The following is a 21871-nucleotide window of genomic DNA, read 5'->3' on the forward strand; positions in this document are numbered from 1 at the left end:
GGGGACGGACGTCTATAATGTTATAGACGTCTGGCCCCCCATAACGGACGTTTAGGGTGCTGACTGGGTGGTTGAAGAATTAATTGTCTTCAGCCCCTTAAACGTCCGTTGGTGGAGGGGGTCGAACATCTATAACATTATAGACGTCTGTCCCCCTCCCCAACGGACGTTTAATGGGCTGATAAGGGGAGTTAAAGCGTTCATTTGTTCAGCCTTTTAGACGTTCGGACCCCTCCCACGGATGTCTATAATATTATAGACGTCTGGCGCCCTCCACCAGGACGTTTAAGGGGCTAACAAGGGAGTTGAAGTATTCATTTGTTTCAGCCCCTTAAACGTCCGTTGTGGAGGGGGACGGACGTCTATAATATTATAGACGTCCAAGCCTCTTCCACGGACGTATAAAACCCCCCGCGAATATCAATTTTAAATCCCAGAAGACGTCATATTAGTGATGGCTCGGACGTCTATAATATTATAGACGTCGGGGCACCAGAGTAACGGATGTCTAATAGTATTAATACTAAATCGCGAACCCGCGAGCAGTTGCGCTCACTGTTCATCGTCGTCTTCCCCGCGAACTCTCTCTGCAGCATTGCTTTTCCAGGTGCGTGTTCTCTCTTTTGGACCGTTTAAATTTACTTTCAATCCGATTACATTGCCCTGTGACGAAATATCTTTGATTTGAACCGATTAAAAACCGTGTTCGGTGCGTTTTGGTGTAGTCTCTTGTGTGTTCTTGTGCGGCTTCTTTGACTGTTTTTGGGCTACGTTTTAGGTCGTTCCCTCCTCGATTTCCCTCCCTTTCATTTGGAATCTACTTTTGAGGTTAGCTTGTTCGTCGATAAATTTTTGTATGCATGTTATTGGGTTTTGTGTATGCATGTTTTTTACTGTAAGGTATGCATGTGTTATTGGCTTTTGAATAAGCATGTATTAGTTGTGTTATTATAATTGTGATATGTTAGTATATAAGTATGAAATCATTGAGTGACACTTAGTTCCCGTTTAAAATTTAACACAAACGATTAATCTTTTAATCGTTTGTGTTAAATTTTGAATTGTCCGATTGGACAGTTTGAGAAAATTAATTTTCATAATTTGCAATAACATGTCAATTGGAGTTTATGGATAAGATTGATAAAATTTCGCTTCAGTATTTGTGTTGTTCACAACGAAGGCATTTGGGAAAAAACAATTAATTAATAGGTTGATATTTTGTTTTTTATTGACTTTATATGTATGTTCATCATAATTGAATTATTACTAACCTTGTATAATTTTTCAGGTATGTTGGCCTCAGACTCAGGATCGGGAAAGAGCAGACGTGGACGAGGCGTCACCCCGAGTGGCAGATGTGACATCCGGACGCGTGGATGGTCATAGGAGACATGTTGACATCGACCCCAGATCAGGTCATCCATCAGGGCCAAATGCTGATAGGTTTAGGAGTTATCTAGGTAAGTTAGCAAAAAGTCATGTCTCTATCCTTCATGCATGTTGGGATGACGTCCCAGAGGTCGACAAGAACCTCTTATGGCAAGATATTCAGGTATGTTTATACTTCATGCAATTTGTGATATACTTATCTTTTATCTTTTCTTTTGGAATAACAAGTTTTTTGTTTTAAACAGCAACATTTTGATATTCCAAACACATTATAAGTTAGAAAGAAAGTGTTATCGCATATAGTGATAAGATGGAGGGATTTCAAGACAAGGCTGACACGACTATATGTCTTTGGAGACAGGCAACATGAAAATCCCTGTCACCAATATACATTCACAAAGGAGGATTGGATGCAGTTTCGTGCATCTGGAGAGTCTGAGGAATGGAAGGTATGTTTCTTAACATCGTCCTTCATTGAGTTTTTAGGATTTTACACTTATTTATATACATGGTTTCACAGGGTAAAAGGTTAGCCGCCCAAGAAAGACAGAGGCTAAACGATGCACCCCACTTGTTATCATGAGGTGGATATGCAAAACTGGAGAGGAAACTGAGAAAGTCTAGAGCGGATGCCTTAGGACTTGAGCCGCCGGACCTAGCACCTGCACCTGCTTGGTACGAGCTGTGGAAGGCTACTCGGACTAAATCTGATGGGAACATGACATCTTCCTCAGCTGCCTTGATCTCACAGATAATTGTAAGTTCAAATTATAAGCAGTTCTGTGATTGTGTATCTAACACAGCATGTCTTCTAAGTAACTTGTTTTTTTTATATGCAGGATGAGTTGGTTGAGCAGCAGACTCAGAGCACATTTGCTGGCCAAGGTAGGGACGACATTCTAACAACGGCCATTGGAAGGCCCGAGCACCCAGGACGTGTATGTGGAGTTCCTGGGGCGATTGGTCTTCGTGACTACTTTGGCCCTACACAGAAAACCGCCCCATCAATGAGTTAGGAGACACTGAGGCAGATGGATCTTCAGTGGGAAGAAAGACTCAACCAAAGCATGAGATCAATGAAGCAACGATTCATGGAGCAGCTACAAGAACAAAAAGAAATACAAAGAGCGCTTGAAGAAAAGATGCATTCCATGACGCAAGGCAACATGGGGGCCGATGAAACTCCCACACCACCTCATGTCAGCACTAGAGGATCATGCTCTGCTGTAGACCCTACTCAGTATAGCGATCAATATGAGTTGTTGGTTGATGGGGATCCCCCACGCATTGTGGTTGTCGGACAAGTGCTTGAGGGAGGGTAGACTATTCATGGTGTTGCCATATTACCCCAGCACGTGTGTGTGACCATTGACGAGGTTCGGGAACCCCAGACTCAGGTGCTTGTACCCACTCCAGAAATTAACTTTGTGGGGGAGGCCATAGGATCATTTATTGGCTGGCCCAGAGCATTGATCATGTCCCACATTGCTACTCCACAGGTATAATGTCTTTTTCCTTAGTATTTCTATGTTTATTCTTCAAATAATTGTTGATAACTCTTTGACGTAAATTCTTATCTTTAGTTCACACGTCCCTAGAAGCAGCCAATTCATGATACAGTCATACATAAAGATGATGAGATGGCTGAAGCGGAGGATGATCCTCTATCAAAGCTAATGACAAAATTACCCAGATTGAAGAAAGCATCATTAGAACTATACTGGGATTTGAGAGTATTTGGTCTTCCCCCACATGTGCCAGTTTATATCACATTCTCTGATGCATTGGAGGTGATTGGGGGAGACAGGATGTTGAATATTTCCATCATTCAGCTGTGGTGCATGTAAGATAGTCAATTTGGTCTTTCATATTACTTTTATTTACATTGTTATAGTTTCTAACAACTTAACTTTGTTGTTTTAGGTACATGGACACAATCGTTGTAGACCAAGGTCGGTCTTTCATGTACGGATTTGTTGAACCTCAGACCATTCAACCGTTTGGTAACACACTTCAAAACAGACAACATTATTTGCAAACATGGATGGATGAGTCAAAAAGAGATGTATACCTTGTGCCATACATTGAGGGGTAGGTGTTGTTATATGTGGTCAGTTCATTATTATAGTTTCCTTAATTAGTTAAATAACTATTTGTCCTTCGTGATAGGTCGCACTGGCAGCTGATGGTCATCATTCCCAAACAATGTAAAATTATATGGTTTTGTTCGTTGCACAGGAGGATGAAAAATGACTTGAGAACCATGTTTCAAGGGTAAGTGTTTCTCCAAAAATGACTTTGAATTTGATGTTCACCTTCAACTTTTATGATAAATATAGTCATATTAATTATACTTTGTGTTTTCAATCTGTACAGAGTTATTGGTAAATCTCGTGGTCAACTGGTTAAAATTATGTATCCAAAGGTTGTAAGTCATTTATAGTTCTAATTCATTTTCTATGTTATTGAATTATCTAAATTCTTAACTGTTTAGTTTGTCATTTTAGTGTAACCAGCAACTAGATTCATGGGAATGTGGCTTCTATGTGATGTGTTGGATTAAGACCATCATTCGAGCTGTCATTACAGATGACTGGAATGAGGTAATGATGTATACCTTCAATACATTACAAATCAAATTCATCTTCAAACATATATGAAACAATAATGAATCTTTCTTCAATTTTGCAGCGCTTCAAGAGTACATCGCCTATTCCAGAGGACACAATTAAACAGATAAGGCAGGAGTGGACCGCTTATCTTCTGCAAAGATGGAGTTAGGAATAGTTTTATTTGTTGTTGAACATTGCTTAGTTTTAGTTTAAGTTGTATCTTGATAGTTTTGGTTGTGGATTATAGTTTACATTAAGTAGAACTTTGTTTATATGAAATGCATATTTATATTATTGCAAAATTGTTCTGGGACAATTTTCTGCTTTTCAGGTGTGGTTTTATTGCAAAAATAAAATAATTTTTTAAAAAAATACCCCAGCCCCTACCACAAAACAATTCAGGCTGGTGGTCATCGGGGGTACACCACGGACGTCTATGTAGACGTCGGGGGAGGTAGAGGACGGACGTCTATAGGGACGTCAGACGGGCACAAGTGGACGTTTATATGGACGTCCGAGAGTGTACACTGGACGTCTTCATAGGCGTCGGGCCTGACACATCGGACATCTATATAGACGTCCGATGTCGACCTCCCGACGTCTGAGTAATGTCACCCACAAAGACGTCGAGCGAAGGACGGATCTCAAAAGGCCAAAAGAGCGGACGTCTATAGCCCTTTCTGTACTAGTGTTCATTTATATAATTTTATCATAAATATTCATCCCATATTTTTTTTTCTTTCAAACATTTATTTTAACAATATAAAACATTTAGATATAGGAAACTAAAATAGTTTTGAACTGAGAAAATTAAAAAAAATAGTATTAAAGAGCTAAAAGCACATTTCCCTCGTTTAAATCTTCAATAAAGGTGGAACACATTCTTTATATATATATATATATATATATATATATATATATATATATATATATATATATATATATATATATATATATATATATAATGTAGAAAATATGATGATTTTTTTAACCCACATAGGATTTCATAATCAACAGAAGATTCATCTACTCAGGGCGGCAACACGCGGTGGTCGGTTTGACAGAGGCGGCAGTGTGCGCGTAGGGAAGACGACCCTTCATTAGGGTTCCTAGTTGGGAGTAGAGAGACTTGAGTCTCGTGGTTGTCGAGTGAGATGGAAGAATGAAGAAAGTTTGAGCAGACCCCTAATGTGCGTGAAGAAGGCTTTGGGCCTATCTCTTGGGCAGCCTTGCTCATTTTTGTTTGAAACACTGATTCCATTCACACACTCCTTCGTTTTTTTGTTGGGCCTTAAGCCCATTTTCACTTCTGAAAACTCTAATAAAAGAGTTTAGGCTTTGGACCTTTTTCTCCAAACACCCCATTCATAGTGGGCTTAGTTTTTCCTGATGCACCATTCGATTTTAGGCCATACACCTTCACTCATTGGTTTTTTTCCTTTTTTGCTTTGTTTACTTGGTGCACCCCTATTCTTTTTATGTTTATATGCTTGCCTAGTTTTCTTTTTGTGCAACCCCCATAGCTATAGGTTTCACCCCATTTTAAATGTACTATTAGACTTTTATATACCTATTATTATTATATTTTTATATTGTGAAAATACTTAAAAATAACCAAAAATATGTTTTAAAGGTTAAGCACACGTGTGACCGGTCGCGTCGTCCTTGTGCTAGAAACCTTTTCTCTTTCAAATAAAAATACCAAAATATGTTTTAAAGGTTAAGCACACGTGTGATCGCTCGCATCGTCCTTGTGCTAAAAACCTTTTCTCAAAATACCAAAATATTTTTTAAGGGTTAAGCACACGTGTGATTGCTCTTATCGTCCTTGTGCTAAAAATCTTTTCTCTTTCTTTTATAAAAAATACCAAAAATATGTTTTAAAGGTTAAGCACACGTGTGACCGCTCGCGTCGTCCTTGTGCTAGAAACCTTTTTCTTATAAAAAATAACAAAAATTGTTTTAAAGGTTAAGTACACGTGTGATCACTCGCATCGTCCTTGTGCTAAAAACCTTTTCTCTTTCTTTTATAAAAAATACCAAAAATATGTTTTAAAGGTTAAGCACACGCGTGATCACTCGCATCGTCCTTGTGCTACAAACCTTTTCTCTTTCTTTTATAAAAAATACCAAAAATATGTTTTAAAGGTTAAGCACACGCGTGATCACTCGCATCGTCCTTGTGCTAAAAACATTTCCACTTTCTTTTATAAAAAATACCAAAAATGAAAAAACCTTCAAAAACTAAAAACATCCATTTTGAATAAACAATCTTTCAACATTAAAAACATCCATTTTGAACAAGCAATCTTTCAGCCAGAACTACGTGATCCTTGATTCTTCACTGCAGCCTCAAATATTCTCCAGCAATGCCCTAACAGATCCTCTGCTGTGATATGGTACAGCTACTGCATTCTCAGGTACTCAAACCACAACTTCTTTGGGAACCTCACCACAACCCCATCATGGGAAATTGTGGAGAACTCCAAGAACACCACTGACCCACAAGAGATTCAACAAGCTGAGAGCTACATGCAAAGCCTGAAGAGAGAAGCCACTGTGGAGACTAACAAGTTGTATGCAATCGGAAGGTTCAATCTGAGTGATGGTGAGGAAAGGTATGGGTTGGTGCAGTGCAGTAGGGACCTCACCAATGATGAGTGCAGCCAGTGTTTGGAGGCCATGATTGAAAAAATTCCTCAGTGTTGTGCTGCAAAGAGAGCATGGCAGGTTTTGGCTCCAAGTTGCCTTATAAAGTATGATGATTTCATGTTCTACCAGATTATAGATCAAACTTCTTCTCCTTTGCCTAATTCAGGTACACTCATCATCAAGAGTTTGTTTAGATAAACTTTTTATCAAACTAAACATGCTTAGATTTAATGGTCAATGTAGTTTAAAGATTGTGCACTAAACCTAGTCAAAAAATCAGTTTTTCAGTTTTGTTTTCTTTCTTTGTTCAAACAGTAGCAATAAAACAGTTGGTATGTGTAACTATCAAGATAAGTGTGCAATTGTCCTGATGAAAACATGGTCAATCATGTTTTCAACTTTGATTACTTGGTTGGTTCAAAATCAGTAATAATAAAGCAGTTGCTATATGTGTAACAATCACGGTAAACTCTTGATTAAGTTTGTAATAATGACAATAAGTGTTCAACAGACTTGACTCTGGAACATGTATGACTTAGAAAAACACCTGTGTTTGATAAGGAAAGCTTGAGTTTAATTTTTTTGTGAAAAGACAGCTTCACTTTTTAAACTGCAAATAATTCTTGTTGACACTTTCTATCTGAAAAGTATTCGCATCAGATTGTTTTTTTCTCTATTTTTTCTAAAATGTCAAATCACCCTACGAATGCACAAAAAATATATTGGAAATTATTTTTCAAAAGCTGGACATGAGCATGGAAAAATAATATAAATAATTAGAAACAAAATATTTATGTTTAATTAGTAATTAATGATAACATTTAATTAAAATAATGTTATCATCACATTATTTAAATTACAAGCCTATAGAGTCATATAATTAAAATAATTTAAATTATGCAATCTACAAAATTTAATTGATAAACAAATATTATAAATATGCTTTTAAAATCAATTTATTGTAGACGATCATCTGTAGTTAATTGAAGACGTTAAAGCTGAGACCATGAATGCATTAAAATTAAATTCTAATAAATTTATTTTTTATTTTCTTGGATTTTGATGATAGAAAACAATATCCAAAAAGAATTATCAGAAGTGTCCTTCATTCATCTTGAATCCATACAACAGTTGAAACATTCTTAAATTTCAAATGTGTTTTTGGAATGCATATATATATATATATATAGACACACATCAGAGAAAAGAATTTGCATGTTCATATTTTTTTTTGTTGTTGCAGCTAATAAGGGAGGTTCAATTAGCTCAAAAACATTGATCATAATCATTGTGAGTGTATTGGTGGCACTAGTTTTTCTAAGTTGCTCTGTCTATTACTTGAGGAGAAAGTATTTGACAAATAAAGGTGATTACCATTACATTCACATGCTGAAGCATTCATCTGAGGAAATAAAGCAAAATAAAAACTGACTAGTTTCCTTCGTAGATGGATTGATGTCAGTGAACACCCCAAGATCTTTTCATGGCCATGTTCAAAGAGAAGAAGCACTGAATGCAGACCTTCCAATAATCCCTTTAATCTAGATTCAACAGAGCACTAATTACTTTTCAGAGTTGTCTAAATTAGGAGAAGGTGGATTTGGTCCTGTTTACAAGGTGCACTGAATTTTGGATTTTCTTTCAAGCTATTCACAGTTTTTCTTTGACTCTTTCTTGGCCTACTTATTTGACAGTTTCTTTCTTCCTTTCACCATCATTCTCTTTCAGGGTAATTTGGAAGATGGAACAGAAGTTGCTGTCAAAAGACTCTCTAAAGCATCTAATCAAGGTTTGGAGGAGTTTAAGAATGAAGTGATCTTCATAGCCAAACTGCAACATAGGAACCTTGTGAGACTCTTGGGATGCTGCATTGAGGAAAATGAAAAGCTGCTTGTGTACGAGTACATGCCAAATTCTAGCCTTGCCTCTCACCTGTTTAGTATGTTTTGCTAAATGCCTTCACTTTCTATTTTCCTCATTGCTTCTACAAGTCTAAAAGTAGTTTCTGAATCACACAATTTCCATAGACAAGTTGGTTATGGCTTTCTATTCCATATGTACTGTGCTAACAACCTTTTCCTCTGTCACTTGCATGCCAGATGAGGAAAAAAGAAAGCAACTAGATTGGAAGTTAAGACTGAGCATTATCAATGGAATTGCAAAAGGACTTCTGTATCTACATGAAGACTCCAGACTTAGAATAATACACAGAGACCTAAAAGCCAGCAATGTACTTCTGGATCAAGAGATGAATCCAAAAATATCAGATTTTGGATTGGCAAGAACATTTGAAAAAGGCCAGAGTCAAGAAAATACACAGAGAGTTATGGGCACCTAGTATGTGTTGGTGGCAACTATTCTATATCATGACACACTAGTATGTAATCAATTAAACAAATTTGCTGTACTAAATCCTTTTTTATTTTGAACAGTGGATACATGGCTCCAGAATATGCTATGGAAGGATTGTATTCAGTGAAATCTGATGTTTTCGCTTTTGGAGTTCTTCTACTAGAAATCATACGTGGGAAAAGGAACAGTGGATTCCATCTTTCAGAACATGGTCAAAGCCTTCTTGTATATGTGAGTTTTCTGATATCATACCATTAAGAAATAGATGCTGGTAAAGCGATATTCTTTGGAATTTCTAAACATTTTAGTGTGATACACATACAACAATTTGTATAACATCATTTTTTTTGTGTCTGTCTCTAAATAATATCATTTCAATTTTCTCTTTGCATACAGAGTTGGAGACTTTGGTGTGAAGGAAAAAGCTTGGAAATGTTGGATCCAATGCTGGAAAAGACACACAAAGCCAGTGAAGTTATGAAATGCATACACATTGGTTTATTGTGTGTTCAAGAAGATGCAGCTGATAGACCAACCATGTCCACAGTTGTTGTCATGATGGCAAGTGACGCAATGGCCCTTCCCAATCCTAATCATCCTGCATTTTCAGTTGGAAGAAAGATGAAAGAAGAAGAATCAACATCAAAAGGATCCAAGGATCCTTCTGTTAATGATGTAACAATGTCAAACATTTTACCAAGGTAGTGTATATTACATGATAACAGTTTTGCTTTGAAAATCCTGAGATTGTACAAGAAATTACAAGTTACTACAAATTGGAAAGCCTCATCTACATTTGAGAAGCAGTTTCATGTTTGGAATCGAAATCCTTATGTTATATACATATACATTCTATTGATTAGATAATCATGAGCAAGGTAACACAGATAGCAAAACTATGTTGGTTCTGATATGTTCACTACAAGAAAATGGGGACTTAGGGTCCGCCAAAAATGGACACAAAGGATCAAAAGCGGATGCTAATCCATGCGTAGCATCCTTTTTGTGTCGGTTAAGAAAACGGTCCCAGTGTCGGTTAAACCCACGTTTAAGTGGATCCTAAATTAAAAAAGGAATGTCAGTATAGCTGATGCTGGACCAACACAAAACGAAAGCCCCCTGCATTTATTGTTTATTGGCATCTTTTCTTGCAGTATTCATCAGGAAAATAAAAAGGTAGTCAAGTGAGGTGAAATAACAGTGGTCTTGTTAACCGAGGTAGGCAAGTGGTAGTATATATTTAACCAATAAATACATTGTATATAACTGTGCATAGCAATAACTATACTTTATAAGAAGAGATTAGCACTAGAGGTGTCACTTGACCTATAATTAGAAATATATGAAACATAATAAATGTTTGACCAAATTTTAAGGTCTCGTTTTTTTTTTTAAATTTCTCAATATTTATAACCATAATTTGATTATTTTCTTAATTATTTATTGATCACTGTTATTAATATTTTTTTTTTTTAAAGAGGGTCTAAGTGAATTATTGTTACTTTTTCTGATACGTATTTAATAAATAAATAACATTTTCAGTAAACAATTTTTTTTAAAATGGTTTTTGAATATTTTTCTAAAAAGAAAATTTAAAGAAGGTAGAATCCAACTTTCTTAAACTGAAATATAGTCTCAGAAAGTTAATTGTTAAACTGTTTTATGTGGCAATGAGTTAAGCATTTTTATAAAAATACTGTTACTTTTTTATTTTTAGAAAACTTTTATAAATGTTTTTGGCAATAACTTTTATTCTATCAAATGTCATTTGATTTATAACACTTAGATTTACAATAAATTACATATTTTCTTGTATTTAAAATGAATATTTTTTTTAAGAAAAAGTTTATGGATTGACCTAACACACAAGGTTTTTATAAATATTTTGATTATGTGAGTTTCTTTTATAAGAGGTTTTTTGGTCTTATGAGTTTTTTTTTTGTCTCAATCTACATGGTACGGACCAAACCATGTTAGGAGTGACAAATTGAGGGTCTAAGTAGCACCAATATAGTAATAATCTAAAACATAATTGTTTCAGTAGAGATGTGGAGACCGAAATACAAACCAAATAAAACCGGACCGCCTCTTCTTCTGAACTCTGTGATGATATTTCCTCTCTCTTTCTACGCTCTGTTCTTTGGGTAAAGGTGGGCTGGGTACCTGCAAAGGCACTCCGACGCTCAAGTCAGTGAGGGTGATTAGATCAAGAAATCTTTTCTTAATTCTTCTTAGGGAAAAACGTACCTTTTTTCTGGTATGCTGTGTGTATTTAAAACCGTAAAATAAACCGTTACCTGATGATCCGGTTACCTGATAATCCGGTCAGTTATTGAAGTTGATTGTGTAGGAGTTATAACTGCTAGATCGTGTGCTGATACTGAGTCACCTATTTCCGTGATTCGCGGCATTAGTTAGCTAATTATATGTAACTGTTTATCTGTAACCGATAGACCACGATGTCGTGTTCTATATGTCGGTCATCTCGCATGTCGACATAAATGGACGACTTGTCGTACGGAACTCATTCGATTGTCGATCATCAAGTGGTCGACAACGCCATGTGGTCGTACGTCGTGCACCAAGCGGTCGACAACGCCATGTGGTCGTATGTCGTCGGGTTATTGATCGACCGTTGGAGGATTAGGTATCCTATAGTACATGCCCCCCCAGTCCGAGTAAATGGGCAACAAAGTTACGAAGGACTTTTGAGTATTGTTTGAGAAAACGAGGAGACGTGGAGGAAATGAGGAGACGTGGAGGAAATGAGGAGACGTAGGTGACAGCTGGTGTGGCTTTACGAATTTTAGGGTTTTCCCGCTCCTGAGTGGAAGCGAAGAGACGTTAATTAGTGGCCGTTAGATTGAAACGAATCCTACGGCACCTGGCGACTAAACGGTTTAGCTTCTTGAACACGATTTAGAAGGGGGTTTAGTCACTTTTACAGAGGAACAGAGTTTGACAGTGTGCACCGTGAGCGAGATTGTGTCCCCTCCATCCTCATTGCCTACGTTGTTGCGAGACTTTGCCAGGTAACCCTAAAATTTTCTTCATCTAAGTGTGTTTAGTGCTGACCATGTAAGGAAGAGGGCAAAACACCGGTGGCGATATTCCGGGGCCGTCATCTACGGCGGAATGCCCTGAAATTACTACGATACCCTTTGGTGAGGAGGCATTTATTTATGGAAATGTGTGTGGTGAAGGTCCAGGGGGACGCATAATGTCTCCGATTAGTGGAGATGAGTATGCCTGGGTGGCGCGTGAGGTGAAAGAACTTAGGAGTCAGTTTAGGAGTAGGGAGGTAATAACAAACTGGATTGAGGATAGTTGCCTGTTGAGAACCCCAGGGTATCAAACCTGTGTAAAGTTGATAGCTTGCCGAGATGATGAAAGGGTATGCTATGGTAGGGAAAATGCTGTTGATGAATTTTTCTATTGTTATGCTGCCCTGTTCGGCGATTTGTATGTGAGATTGCCATTTACCTCATTCCAAATGGACGTTTTGCGCACCCTAAACGTCGCGCCGAGTCAGTTGCATCCCAATAGTTGGGGGTATGTGTAGGCTTTTGCTGTAGTGTGTCGGGCGTTAGATATTAGGCCCACTGTAGGCTTGTTTTTGTACTTCTTTAGATGTCGACCGGCGGCTACTAAGGGATGGGTGTCATTGATTTCGGAACCGGGTAACGCGCTACTAGAGCTGTACCTGCAGTCATATAGAGGATTTAAGGAAAAATTTTTTAAGGTATCGATCACTGATGTTGGTCGAAGGTTCTTTTTTGATGGTGAGGGGAATCCCAGATTTCCCTTATATTGGACGCAGAATCCTCTAAGGTTTACCTCGTGGTCTGAAGATAATATGACGATTGAAGAGTTGGAGGCTTTGAGTGTGTTGACCTCGTTGCCACGCCCCTTCTCTTCTCGTCAGATTATAGATTGCCTCGAGTTCGATGACGCAGGGGCGAGGGTGTTTGGTATGTGTCCTTGCTTATCATTTTTGTAAATTGTTTTGTCGTGGCTGACCATTTTGGATGGGTTTTGTTGTTTGCAGAGATAATGGGGAGAAAAGGAAGTGGCCGCAATTGGTTTCAGTCTATTGACAACGAGAGGGCTGAAGTGAGCCATCCGGGATCATCTTCGAGACATGAGGTGGGGCCACAACGTCCCCAGGCGGCACCAGCTGGTCCCTTACCATTCGTAGTGTCGGCGTCGGCTGAGGAGACGATAGCAGCGGAGATGCCTCTGATGCGTAAAAGGAAAGCAAAGACAGTCGACACCAACCGCGAAGCATCGAAGAAAAGCAAGGAGGTGGTCGAGGAAACTGAACGTTCCATCCCACTTGGAGTATGGGATCCCGCTTTCGTGCTGAGTCATAAGGTGGACCTGAATATGGATACCTCGGAGAAGAAAGTGATAGAAAACATGAGTGAGCAACAAATTGCTGATAGCTTGCTGGAGATGACCACGCGATCGCAGGCGCTGGCTTGGCATCTGACTTATGCTTCAGATAGGGGTCTGATGCGGGCTGAGTTAGAGAAAACTCGTGCCCAAATGAAAGAACTTGCCGAGGCTTATGCTAGTTGTGAGGCCAGGCAGAGGAGCGCAGAAGAGCTTCTGAAAGAGGGCGAAATATTGTTAAAGAAGACTCGGGAATCCGGTTTAGCTTTCCAACAGGAACGTGACCAGATGGCAAGGGATCTGGAGCAAGCGAAGAGGTCAATGCTGATAGTGGCCCGTGAGAGGAATGCGTTGAAGGCCGAGGCCTCCGAAAAAGATGAGTTGGTCGAGGAGCTGAAGGATGCGATCATGGAGGAACATAACAAGGGTTTCAGGAAGGCCTTGAGGCAAGTCGGGCACTTACTTCAGGTATCAACCAAGGGAACTGAATTTGATGTCCGAAAAGATGTACATGAGGGTCAGTTGAAGCCCTTGAATGAAATCCCTGAAGACGCTGTCTTGGAGGGTGAAGAGGATGAAGAGGGGGTTGTGGCCGAGGAACCCGTGGAAACAATCGCTGTGGATGAGGTAACTGCCGAGACGGTCCAAGATGTTGTGGGCAACCCCACCAATATTGTAATAGATTAGGTGTCTATGAATTTTGGAATGATAAACTTTGGTTGTAATATATTTGTGTTGAAAAAATGGGATGTGTGTTTGCATGTTGAATATTCGTCTGAACTAGCTAATGTTAAAGATGTTGAATAATACCTAACATGTCGATGTCGAATGCATACATAGCGTCGTACGCCACGGTCGAGGGCGAATATCGGGTGTTCAAGGGAGAACAGTTACCCGTGGGAGTGTATCCCGAATGGACTGGGTGTTCATGGGAGAACAGTTACCCGCGGGAGTGTGTCCCGAATGGATTGGGTGTTCAAGGGAGAACAGTTACCCGGGAATAATTCCTATGCGTTCGGAAATGCTTATGGTAATCCACGATGATCCTGGGACTCGACACGCTAGAAATTAAATATGACTGAAATGATAATAATAATGAAATATACTTGTTGTTTGAAACTGTAATGAGTAATGTTTCAGAAAAATTGAATGCTAACTGAAATAATATTTAAGATGGGTAGCGTTCCACGTGTTGGGAATGGCCTGTCCGTCGAGGAGTTGAAGGCGGTATGCTCCATTTGCCATGTCCTCGGCGATGCGGAACGGGCCTTCCCAGTTGGCGGCTAGCTTGCCATGTGCTCGATTCTTCCTAGCTTCTCCTCGTTTTCTCCAAACCAAATCGCCAGTTTTGAAGGTTCTGGGTTTGACCTTGGTGTTGTATCGGCGAGATAACATTCGCTTTTGTGCTTCTGCACGGATGGTGGCGATTTCTCGACGCTCAGGAAGTACATCGAGATTCGTCCGCAACTGTTCTTCGTTAAGTGTCATATCAGTGATATTTCGTCTTAACGAAGGTTCGCCAACCTCGACTGGGAGCATGGCGTCAGTGCCGTAAGTCAGGTTGAATGGTGTTTCTCCTGTCGATCCGTGAGGAGTGCATCTGTATGCCCACAAAACCTCTGGTAGTTCTTCCACCCATAAACCTTTTGCGTCACCGAGTCGCTTCTTTAACTCCGTCAATATGGCTTTGTTTGCGGCCTCTGCTTGGCCATTCGTTTGAGGATGTTCGACGGACGAGGTGACATGTTTAATGCCCAAATTACTAAGGAAATCTTCTAGCTTTCGCTCGATGAATTGTCGACCGTTGTCAGTGATGATCTTCTGGGGGAGGCCGAACCGGCAGATGAGGCGCCAAATGAACTTCTGCACTCGTTGGGCACTAATGATGGACAATGGTTCGGCTTCTATCCATTTTGTGAAGTAGTCGACCGCCACGAGAAGGAACTTATTTTGCCCCTTGGCGATCGGTAACGGTCCAACTATATCGAGGCCCCACTGAGCGAACGGCCAGGGAGAAACAATACTGTGTAAATCTTCAGGAGGTGCATGGATGTCGTGACCGTGGGCCTGACATGAGATACATTTCTTGACAAATGTCTCACAGTCGTGGTCGAGAGTAGGCCAGTAATAACCTGCACGGAGAACGCGTGCCCGTAGGGTCCGCTTACCTGAATGGAATCCACATATCCCGGTGTGCAATTCGCGTAGTACGTAGTCTGTCTCTTCCTCCGATATGCATTTTAACAGAGGAGTGTTGTGACCGCGGCGGTATAGGTCGTCGCCGATGCGTACAAAACGTGCAATGCGTCGGGAGTCGGTCACAGTGATGCTCTCTCCCTGGTCTTGTTTCGCCATGAGATCCTTGATGTGCTGACGCCAGTCTGTTATGGGGGCCGACGTGCTGGTGACAAAAGTTTCGACGATTGGACGGTCGAGCGTCATCTTAATGATTGAGGATAGTTGCGCTCGCTCTTTAGAATGAGTTAACTTAGACAAGAGGTCTGCTCTTGCGTTTTGCTCCCTTGGTACATGGGTGACGCTAACCTCGACGAAGTCTTGGAGTAAAGTTTGAGCCTTGTGGAAATAGCGGAGTAAGTTATTATCCTTGACTTGATAAGTGCCGTTCACGTGGCCGACTACCAACTTTGAATCCATTCGACACTCAAGACGATTTACCGTGAATTCCCTGGCCAGGGATAGGCCAGCTATTAAGGCTTCGTACTCGGCTTGGTTGTTGCTAGTTGGAAACTTGAACGTGATGGCTTGCTCTATGACTAAACCATCTGGTCCTTCTAGGACGACACCGGCTCCTCCCCCCTTTTGTTGGAGGAACCATCCACATTGAGGTGCCACATGGGAGTCAAGTCCTCTGGTGCGTGTATCAATTCAGCTGCAAAGTCTGCTAAATGTTGACCCTTGATGGACCCGCGCGGCTCATAACGGATCCCGAATTCTGACAGTTCCACGGACCAGGCAACCATCCGACCTGCCAAGTCTGGTTTGCGGAGGATCTTGGCTATAGGGTGATCTGTGCGGACTATTACCTGGTGGCTCTGGAAGTATGGTCGGAGTCGGCGAGAAGCTGTGAGCAGGGCTAGAGCAATTTTCTTAATCCGAGAATATCGTTCTTCAGCCCCTTGCAGCGTACGACTGATGAAGTATATCAGCTTGAGGGAGGGCGCTTCCTGTATCAAGGCCGCACTGACAGCATGGGGGGATGCTGCGATATACAGCTGCAAGTCGGACCCATCATCTGGTCGAGCCATAATAGGAGGGCTGGTGAGAATGCGTTTGACCGTGTTGAATGCTGTTTCACAATCATCGTCCCAGTGTCGTGTGGTGTTCTTCCTCAAATTCTTCAGGATGGGCTTGATGTGCTCAGCCAGCTTCGGAATGAATCGGGACAGGGCTGTGAGTCGACCCACTAGACGTTGCACCTTCTTTTGAGTTTTTGGAGCAACCATGTCGAGTACAGCTCTGCACTTGTCGGGATTAGCTTCGATGCCTCGCCGTGTAAGCATGAAGCCCAAGAACTTACCCGCCGGGACACCGAAAGTACACTTGGAAGGATTAAGGCGCATATTATACCGTCGGAGTTGGCCAAAAACTTCCTTTAAATCCTGCAGGTGTTGTTCCACAGAATTGCTGCGAATAACCATGTCGTCGACATACACGTCCATGCATCGTCCTATTTGATGATGGAAGACTTTATCCATGAGGCGTTGATAAGTGGCCCCGGCATTTTTCAAACCGAACGGCATGACCTCATAACAGTAATTAGCGCGTTCGGTAATGAAGGCTGTCTTGTTCTGATCCGGTTCATACATTGGGATTTGGTTGTATCCCGAATAGGCATCGAGAAAGCTGAGTATAACGTGACCCGAAGCTCCATCTACCAAACGATCGATACTAGGTAGAGGATATGAGTCTTTGGGACACGCTTTGTTGAGATCGGTGAAGTCGACGCACATTCTCCACTGGCCGTTCGACTTCTTGACCATGACGACATTCGACAACCACGTAGTGTAGGTCAACTCCCTGATGAACCGGGCGGTCATCAACTTTTCGACTTCGACTTGAATGGCCTTGCGCTTCTCCTCCCCGAATCGTCGTTTCTTCTGAGCGACAGGTCGTGCCTCGCGGAAGATGGACAATTTGTGAGCCATGACCCCAGGATGGATTCCAGGCATGTCGGCGGCCGTCCATGCGAACAAGTCTGCATTGCTCCGGAGTATACATCCTAGATCGTGCTCTTCACTCGGAGTGAGATTCCCACCTATGGTGGTGGTTTTGGATGTATCCGCCGCCAATGAAAGGAGCTTGACCTCGCCTTGCGGGTGAAGACGTTCGTCTATATTGGTCCGGGGGTCCAAGTCGACTGCCGCCGTCTCAGCTCCTTTCGCCCTTCGAGTTGGTATGAAGGGGGTAACCTTTAGCCCGGCCGCATAACATTGTCGGGCTGTTCGTTGATCCGCCCTCACGGTACAAATAGTACCACTCTCTGTCGGAAACTTCATGGCGAGGTGAGGGGTAGATACGATTGCTCCAAAAGCATTCAGACAAGGTCGTCCTAGCAAGGCGTTGTACGACGTATTTGCCTCGACTAAGAGGAATCGAACTCGGAGTTCAGGTGCCTCTCGACTTGTTCCCAGCCGAGTTCGTAGGTCAAGGTATCCTCTGGTGTCTACTCTTTCCCCTGAGAAACCTACGATTTGCTCGTTAAAAGGGGCGATGAGGTCCTCGGATAGGTCCATCTTCTTGAAAGTGGACCAATATAAGATGTTGACCGAACTTCCCTGATCGACCAGTACCTTACTGACGTCGTATCGAGCTATTTCCGCGGTGATGACCATAGGGTCATCGTGATCAGGGTCGGGCGCGTGGAAATCTGCATTGGTGAAGGTAATATCGGGAATAGACCGAGTCTGTCGATCTACCATATGGACTGATTTTAGCTGTCTAAGATGTCGCTTCCTGGCGGAGGACGACACTCCCCCTCCGGCGAAGCCACCCGATATGGTGTCAATTCGACCTCTAACCGAACGTTCTCTCTCCGTCCGTCGAGGTGGACTGCGCGATCGCCTGCGGCGTCGGTCATCCCTGGGAGGTGAACGCTCAGGGCTCCGTCTGGATGGATCCTTTCGGTGAGGAGTTGTGGCTCTGGTAGAAATTCTGTCCTTAACGTAGTTCTGGAGGTAGCCTGCTCGGATGAGTCGTTCCAGCTCGTCTTTCACCAAGTTACACTCTTCTGTGTCATGCCCACGATTCATGTGGAGACGGCAGGCCTTACTGCTGTCCGCGTTTTTGGGAGTAGCTCGTCGTCGCACAGTTAGTAGTTCTGCGTGTAAAGCCTCCTCTAGCACCTTTGCCCTGGGTGCGTTGAGGGTTGCATAACGATCGTACTTAGGTGTCCACCCTGATTCTTTTCGGGGCGGTCGATCTGGTTTGTAGTCGTTGGTCGATCGTTTTGCGGTTTTCTTGACATCGTGACTGGTGGTATCTTGTTGTTGTTTCTTCCGACAGTTTCGGAGATCCTCGATGCGGATGAATTTTGCAATTGTGGATTGTAGCTCCTCCATAGATGCGGGAGGGTCAGCATATAATTGTTCTGCAAAATATCCTGACCTCAAGCATGAAGGTAGATTGCTGATGATGAAAGTGTGATTGATATCTTTCACACGCCGGGTCGTCTCGTTATATCGTTGCATGAACGCTTTCAGTGTTTCATCCTTCTCCTGCTTGGTATTTACCAACTCAGCAGCCGTCATCTCCGGTTTCCTGTTGGTTGCGTATTGTTTTCTGAACAACGTCTCGACTGTCGCAAAACAGTCTACAGAATTCCGTGGAAGAGTGTGGAACCACTCCAAGGCCTCATCCTTGAGAGATAAGGAAAAAGCTCTGCAGATGACAGGGTCATTGTCTGTGTAGAACGCCATGGCGTCTACAAAGTTGCGTAGGTGATTGTCAGGATCGGCGGAGCCATCATAACGTTCTAACGTAGGGGGAGGTTTATCTGGCATGTGCGCTTGCAGGATGGCCTCCGTGAAAGGGAGTAAGTTGGTGAGGCGCATCGAAGTAGGCCCTTTCCTCCCCCCATCGAAGTGGTCTGATGGTTTTCCATGGTGACTCGATCCATTATTATCCTGCCGATTAGAGGCAGATTGTTCTGGGCGTTGCGCCCTCAGTGCCGCCAGCTCCTCCGCCTGCTTGCGCTGGAGTTCCTGCTGCTCCCGTATAGTTTGTGCTTGTGCTTCAATCTGGGTTTGCAGTTGCTGGATCAAAGCGCGAGTGTTGGCGTCTTCCATAGCTTCGGTGGTCGTCGCTGGGATGTTAAGTCTCGGCCCCACGGTGGGCGCCAAAATGTTTCAGTAGAGATGTGGAGACCGAAATACAAACCAAATAAAACCGGACCGCCTCTTCTTCTGAACTCTGTGATGATATTTCCTCTCTCTTTCTACGCTCTGTTCTTTGGGTAAAGGTGGGCTGGGTACCTGCAAAGGCACTCCGACGCTCAAGTCAGTGAGGGTGATTAGATCAAGAAATCTTTTCTTAATTCTTCTTAGGGAAAAACGTACCTTTTTTCTGGTATGCTGTGTGTATTTAAAACCGTAAAATAAACCGTTACCTGATGATCCGGTTACCTGATAATCCGGTCAGTTATTGAAGTTGATTGTGTAGGAGTTATAACTGCTAGATCGTGTGCTGATACTGAGTCACCTATTTCCGTGATTCGCGGCATTAGTTAGCTAATTATATGTAACTGTTTATCTGTAACCGATAGACCACGATGTCGTGTTCTATATGTCGGTCATCTCGCATGTCGACATAAATGGACGACTTGTCGTACGGAACTCATTCGATTGTCGATCATCAAGTGGTCGACAACGCCATGTGGTCGTACGTCGTGCACCAAGCGGTCGACAACGCCATGTGGTCGTATGTCGTCGGGTTATTGATCGACCGTTGGAGGATTAGGTATCCTATAGTACAATAATTAACCAAATAAGATATAAGATAAGATCATAATTAACTAAGTGCAGCAAGGGAAGGTCATGGAATTATGGTAGTATTAAACGGCGCACAGAAGTAAGCCCAAGAACTATACAGGCATTGCAAAATGAATGAACCTGGGAAAGCAGGTTTGGGGGACTAGTGGAAATTTGAGAGGCAAAAACTCTAATTCTATTGCACAGGGCAGGAAAGCAGTGTATAAATAACAAAAGCAAGATGTCAGACAAGCCTGTTGAGGTAAATGTATAACAACAAATAAGGGAAATTGTAAGGAAAAACAACAATGGAAGCCACTGGAAACCACTCAATGTGGGTTGCCTGATATTGTTTCTTTTTCAGTTAGGGATTCACAGTGTTTCCAACTACAAAAAAACGCCCAATTTGGTTACCAATTGGAATATGGCAGACACAAGCAATCACTAAGTTAACCACACAAGCATTGTAATGTGAAAAACAACTAAAGATATTACAGAGTATCCTCAACCAAATAAGGAATCCAAAGCAAAGCCACTTTAAAATCAACAATAACAAGTCATAAAACATACCTTTGCAGCATCTATCACCCTATAAGCCCGCCGCAACACCGCTTATTTCAACTTCCGACCACCACGACGTGCGTACGCTCCACTCCTAAACCTTTCTGAACGCACCCCACATTGGTGACAGTGGAAGCTGAAATTACAACTGGTGAAAGGAGAAGATATAAATGTGAGATGGGGTTTACGAATGGAGAGATATGAAATAATAATTGTAATTTTCAATTAGAACATGATAGTAAAACTAAATTGTAATTTGATTTTTTGTCCGTTTTAGTTCTTAGAGCTTAGAAAATTTGTAATTTTCATCAAACCTTTAATTTTAATTGTATATGTAAAATCCAATTTAATTTAGTTATAGTAGTGCAAATATAATACTATGTAGCATACATTCATTAATAACCATTAAAATATTTAGTTTCCAAATATATATATATATCATATAGTCTAAAACAATTGAAACTTCTAACTGTAGTTCTTTCACTAACACATTTTGCTTTCCTATCAATTACTTCGTAAAGCACTTACCACTCAAACTACACTTTCATAAAAACACACACAGAACAAATTATTAGTAGATTACTTCTATCCAATGATATAAGAATTATTCAATGTATCTCAATAAAACAATGTAATTTATCACAAAGTGATTCATATTATAGATGCATTTTAATTAAAACTTTGCAGGAATTCACTTTAATTCATCAAAGATATTTAATAAACAAAATATCAACTGACATATTTTGAGAGTCATTATGTCTTACCATACTAACATTTGATCCAACACCTAACACTTAGACTTACAAATTAATATACGAGTATTGATCATGATAAGTTTAATACTATCCAAGTCTTATATAAGTATTGATCATGATAAGTTTAATAGATGAGATGACAATGATGGTTAGGAGATTTTGAAGAGGG

The 21871-nt window shown here is 41.3% G+C and overlaps 2 protein-coding genes and 1 long non-coding RNA gene across 5 annotated transcripts; 2 read left to right on the top strand and 1 right to left on the bottom strand.

The window, feature by feature from the left end:
• Positions 1–504: 504 nt before the first annotated feature.
• On the top strand, positions 505–6851 carry LOC148201606 (cysteine-rich repeat secretory protein 38-like). The gene is made up of 2 exons (XM_088109445.1): positions 505–607; positions 6352–6851. Exons 1-2 carry the CDS (start codon positions 505–507, stop codon positions 6849–6851), a joined length of 603 nt encoding a protein of 200 aa, XP_087965571.1.
• Positions 6322–11066, top strand: LOC124843459 (cysteine-rich receptor-like protein kinase 10). Of its 3 annotated transcripts, XM_088109913.1 has the most exons (7): positions 6322–6819; positions 7897–8019; positions 8101–8270; positions 8382–8592; positions 8753–8990; positions 9086–9236; positions 9402–11066. In XM_088109913.1, exons 4-7 carry the CDS (start codon positions 8559–8561, stop codon positions 9708–9710), a joined length of 732 nt encoding a protein of 243 aa, XP_087966039.1. In that variant the 5' UTR covers positions 6322–6819; positions 7897–8019; positions 8101–8270; positions 8382–8558; the 3' UTR covers positions 9711–11066. The 3 variants fall into 3 exon arrangements, with proteins under 3 accessions (XP_087966039.1, XP_087966041.1, XP_087966038.1); XM_088109915.1 differs by having other exon boundaries at positions 7897–8270; XM_088109912.1 differs by lacking the exons at positions 6322–6819; positions 7897–8019; positions 8101–8270; positions 8382–8592 and having other exon boundaries at positions 8745–8990.
• LOC148201607 (uncharacterized) lies at positions 9272–21214 on the bottom strand. Its single transcript, XR_015785028.1, has 2 exons — positions 20957–21214; positions 9272–9603 (listed from the first exon to the last, which is right to left on the bottom strand). It is a non-coding gene; the product is annotated as an uncharacterized LOC148201607 (long non-coding RNA).
• Between the last annotated feature and the right edge of the window lie 657 nt (positions 21215–21871).

Source organism: Vigna umbellata, chromosome 3, assembly GCF_029865625.1.
Source record: "Vigna umbellata cultivar VRB3 chromosome 3, Vumbellata_1.0, whole genome shotgun sequence".
In the NCBI taxonomy this organism is placed as follows: domain Eukaryota; kingdom Viridiplantae; phylum Streptophyta; class Magnoliopsida; order Fabales; family Fabaceae; genus Vigna; species Vigna umbellata.

What these genes read in the sequence shown, in the direction of transcription:
- LOC148201606 (XM_088109445.1), top strand. Translation starts at nt 505, where the DNA reads ATGTCTAATAGTATTAATACTAAATCGCGAACCCGCGAGCAGTTGCGC. An exon ending in CTGCAGCATTGCTTTTCCAG is followed by an intron (nt 608 to 6,351) that starts GTGCGTGTTCTC and finishes TCTTCACTGCAG; the next exon opens with CCTCAAATATTCTCCAGCAA.
- LOC124843459 (XM_088109915.1), top strand. Translation starts at nt 8,559, where the DNA reads ATGCCAAATTCTAGCCTTGCCTCTCACCTGTTTA. An exon ending in CAGAGAGTTATGGGCACCTA is followed by an intron (nt 8,991 to 9,085) that starts GTATGTGTTGGT and finishes TATTTTGAACAG; the next exon opens with TGGATACATGGCTCCAGAAT. An exon ending in GTCAAAGCCTTCTTGTATAT is followed by an intron (nt 9,237 to 9,401) that starts GTGAGTTTTCTG and finishes CTTTGCATACAG; the next exon opens with AGTTGGAGACTTTGGTGTGA.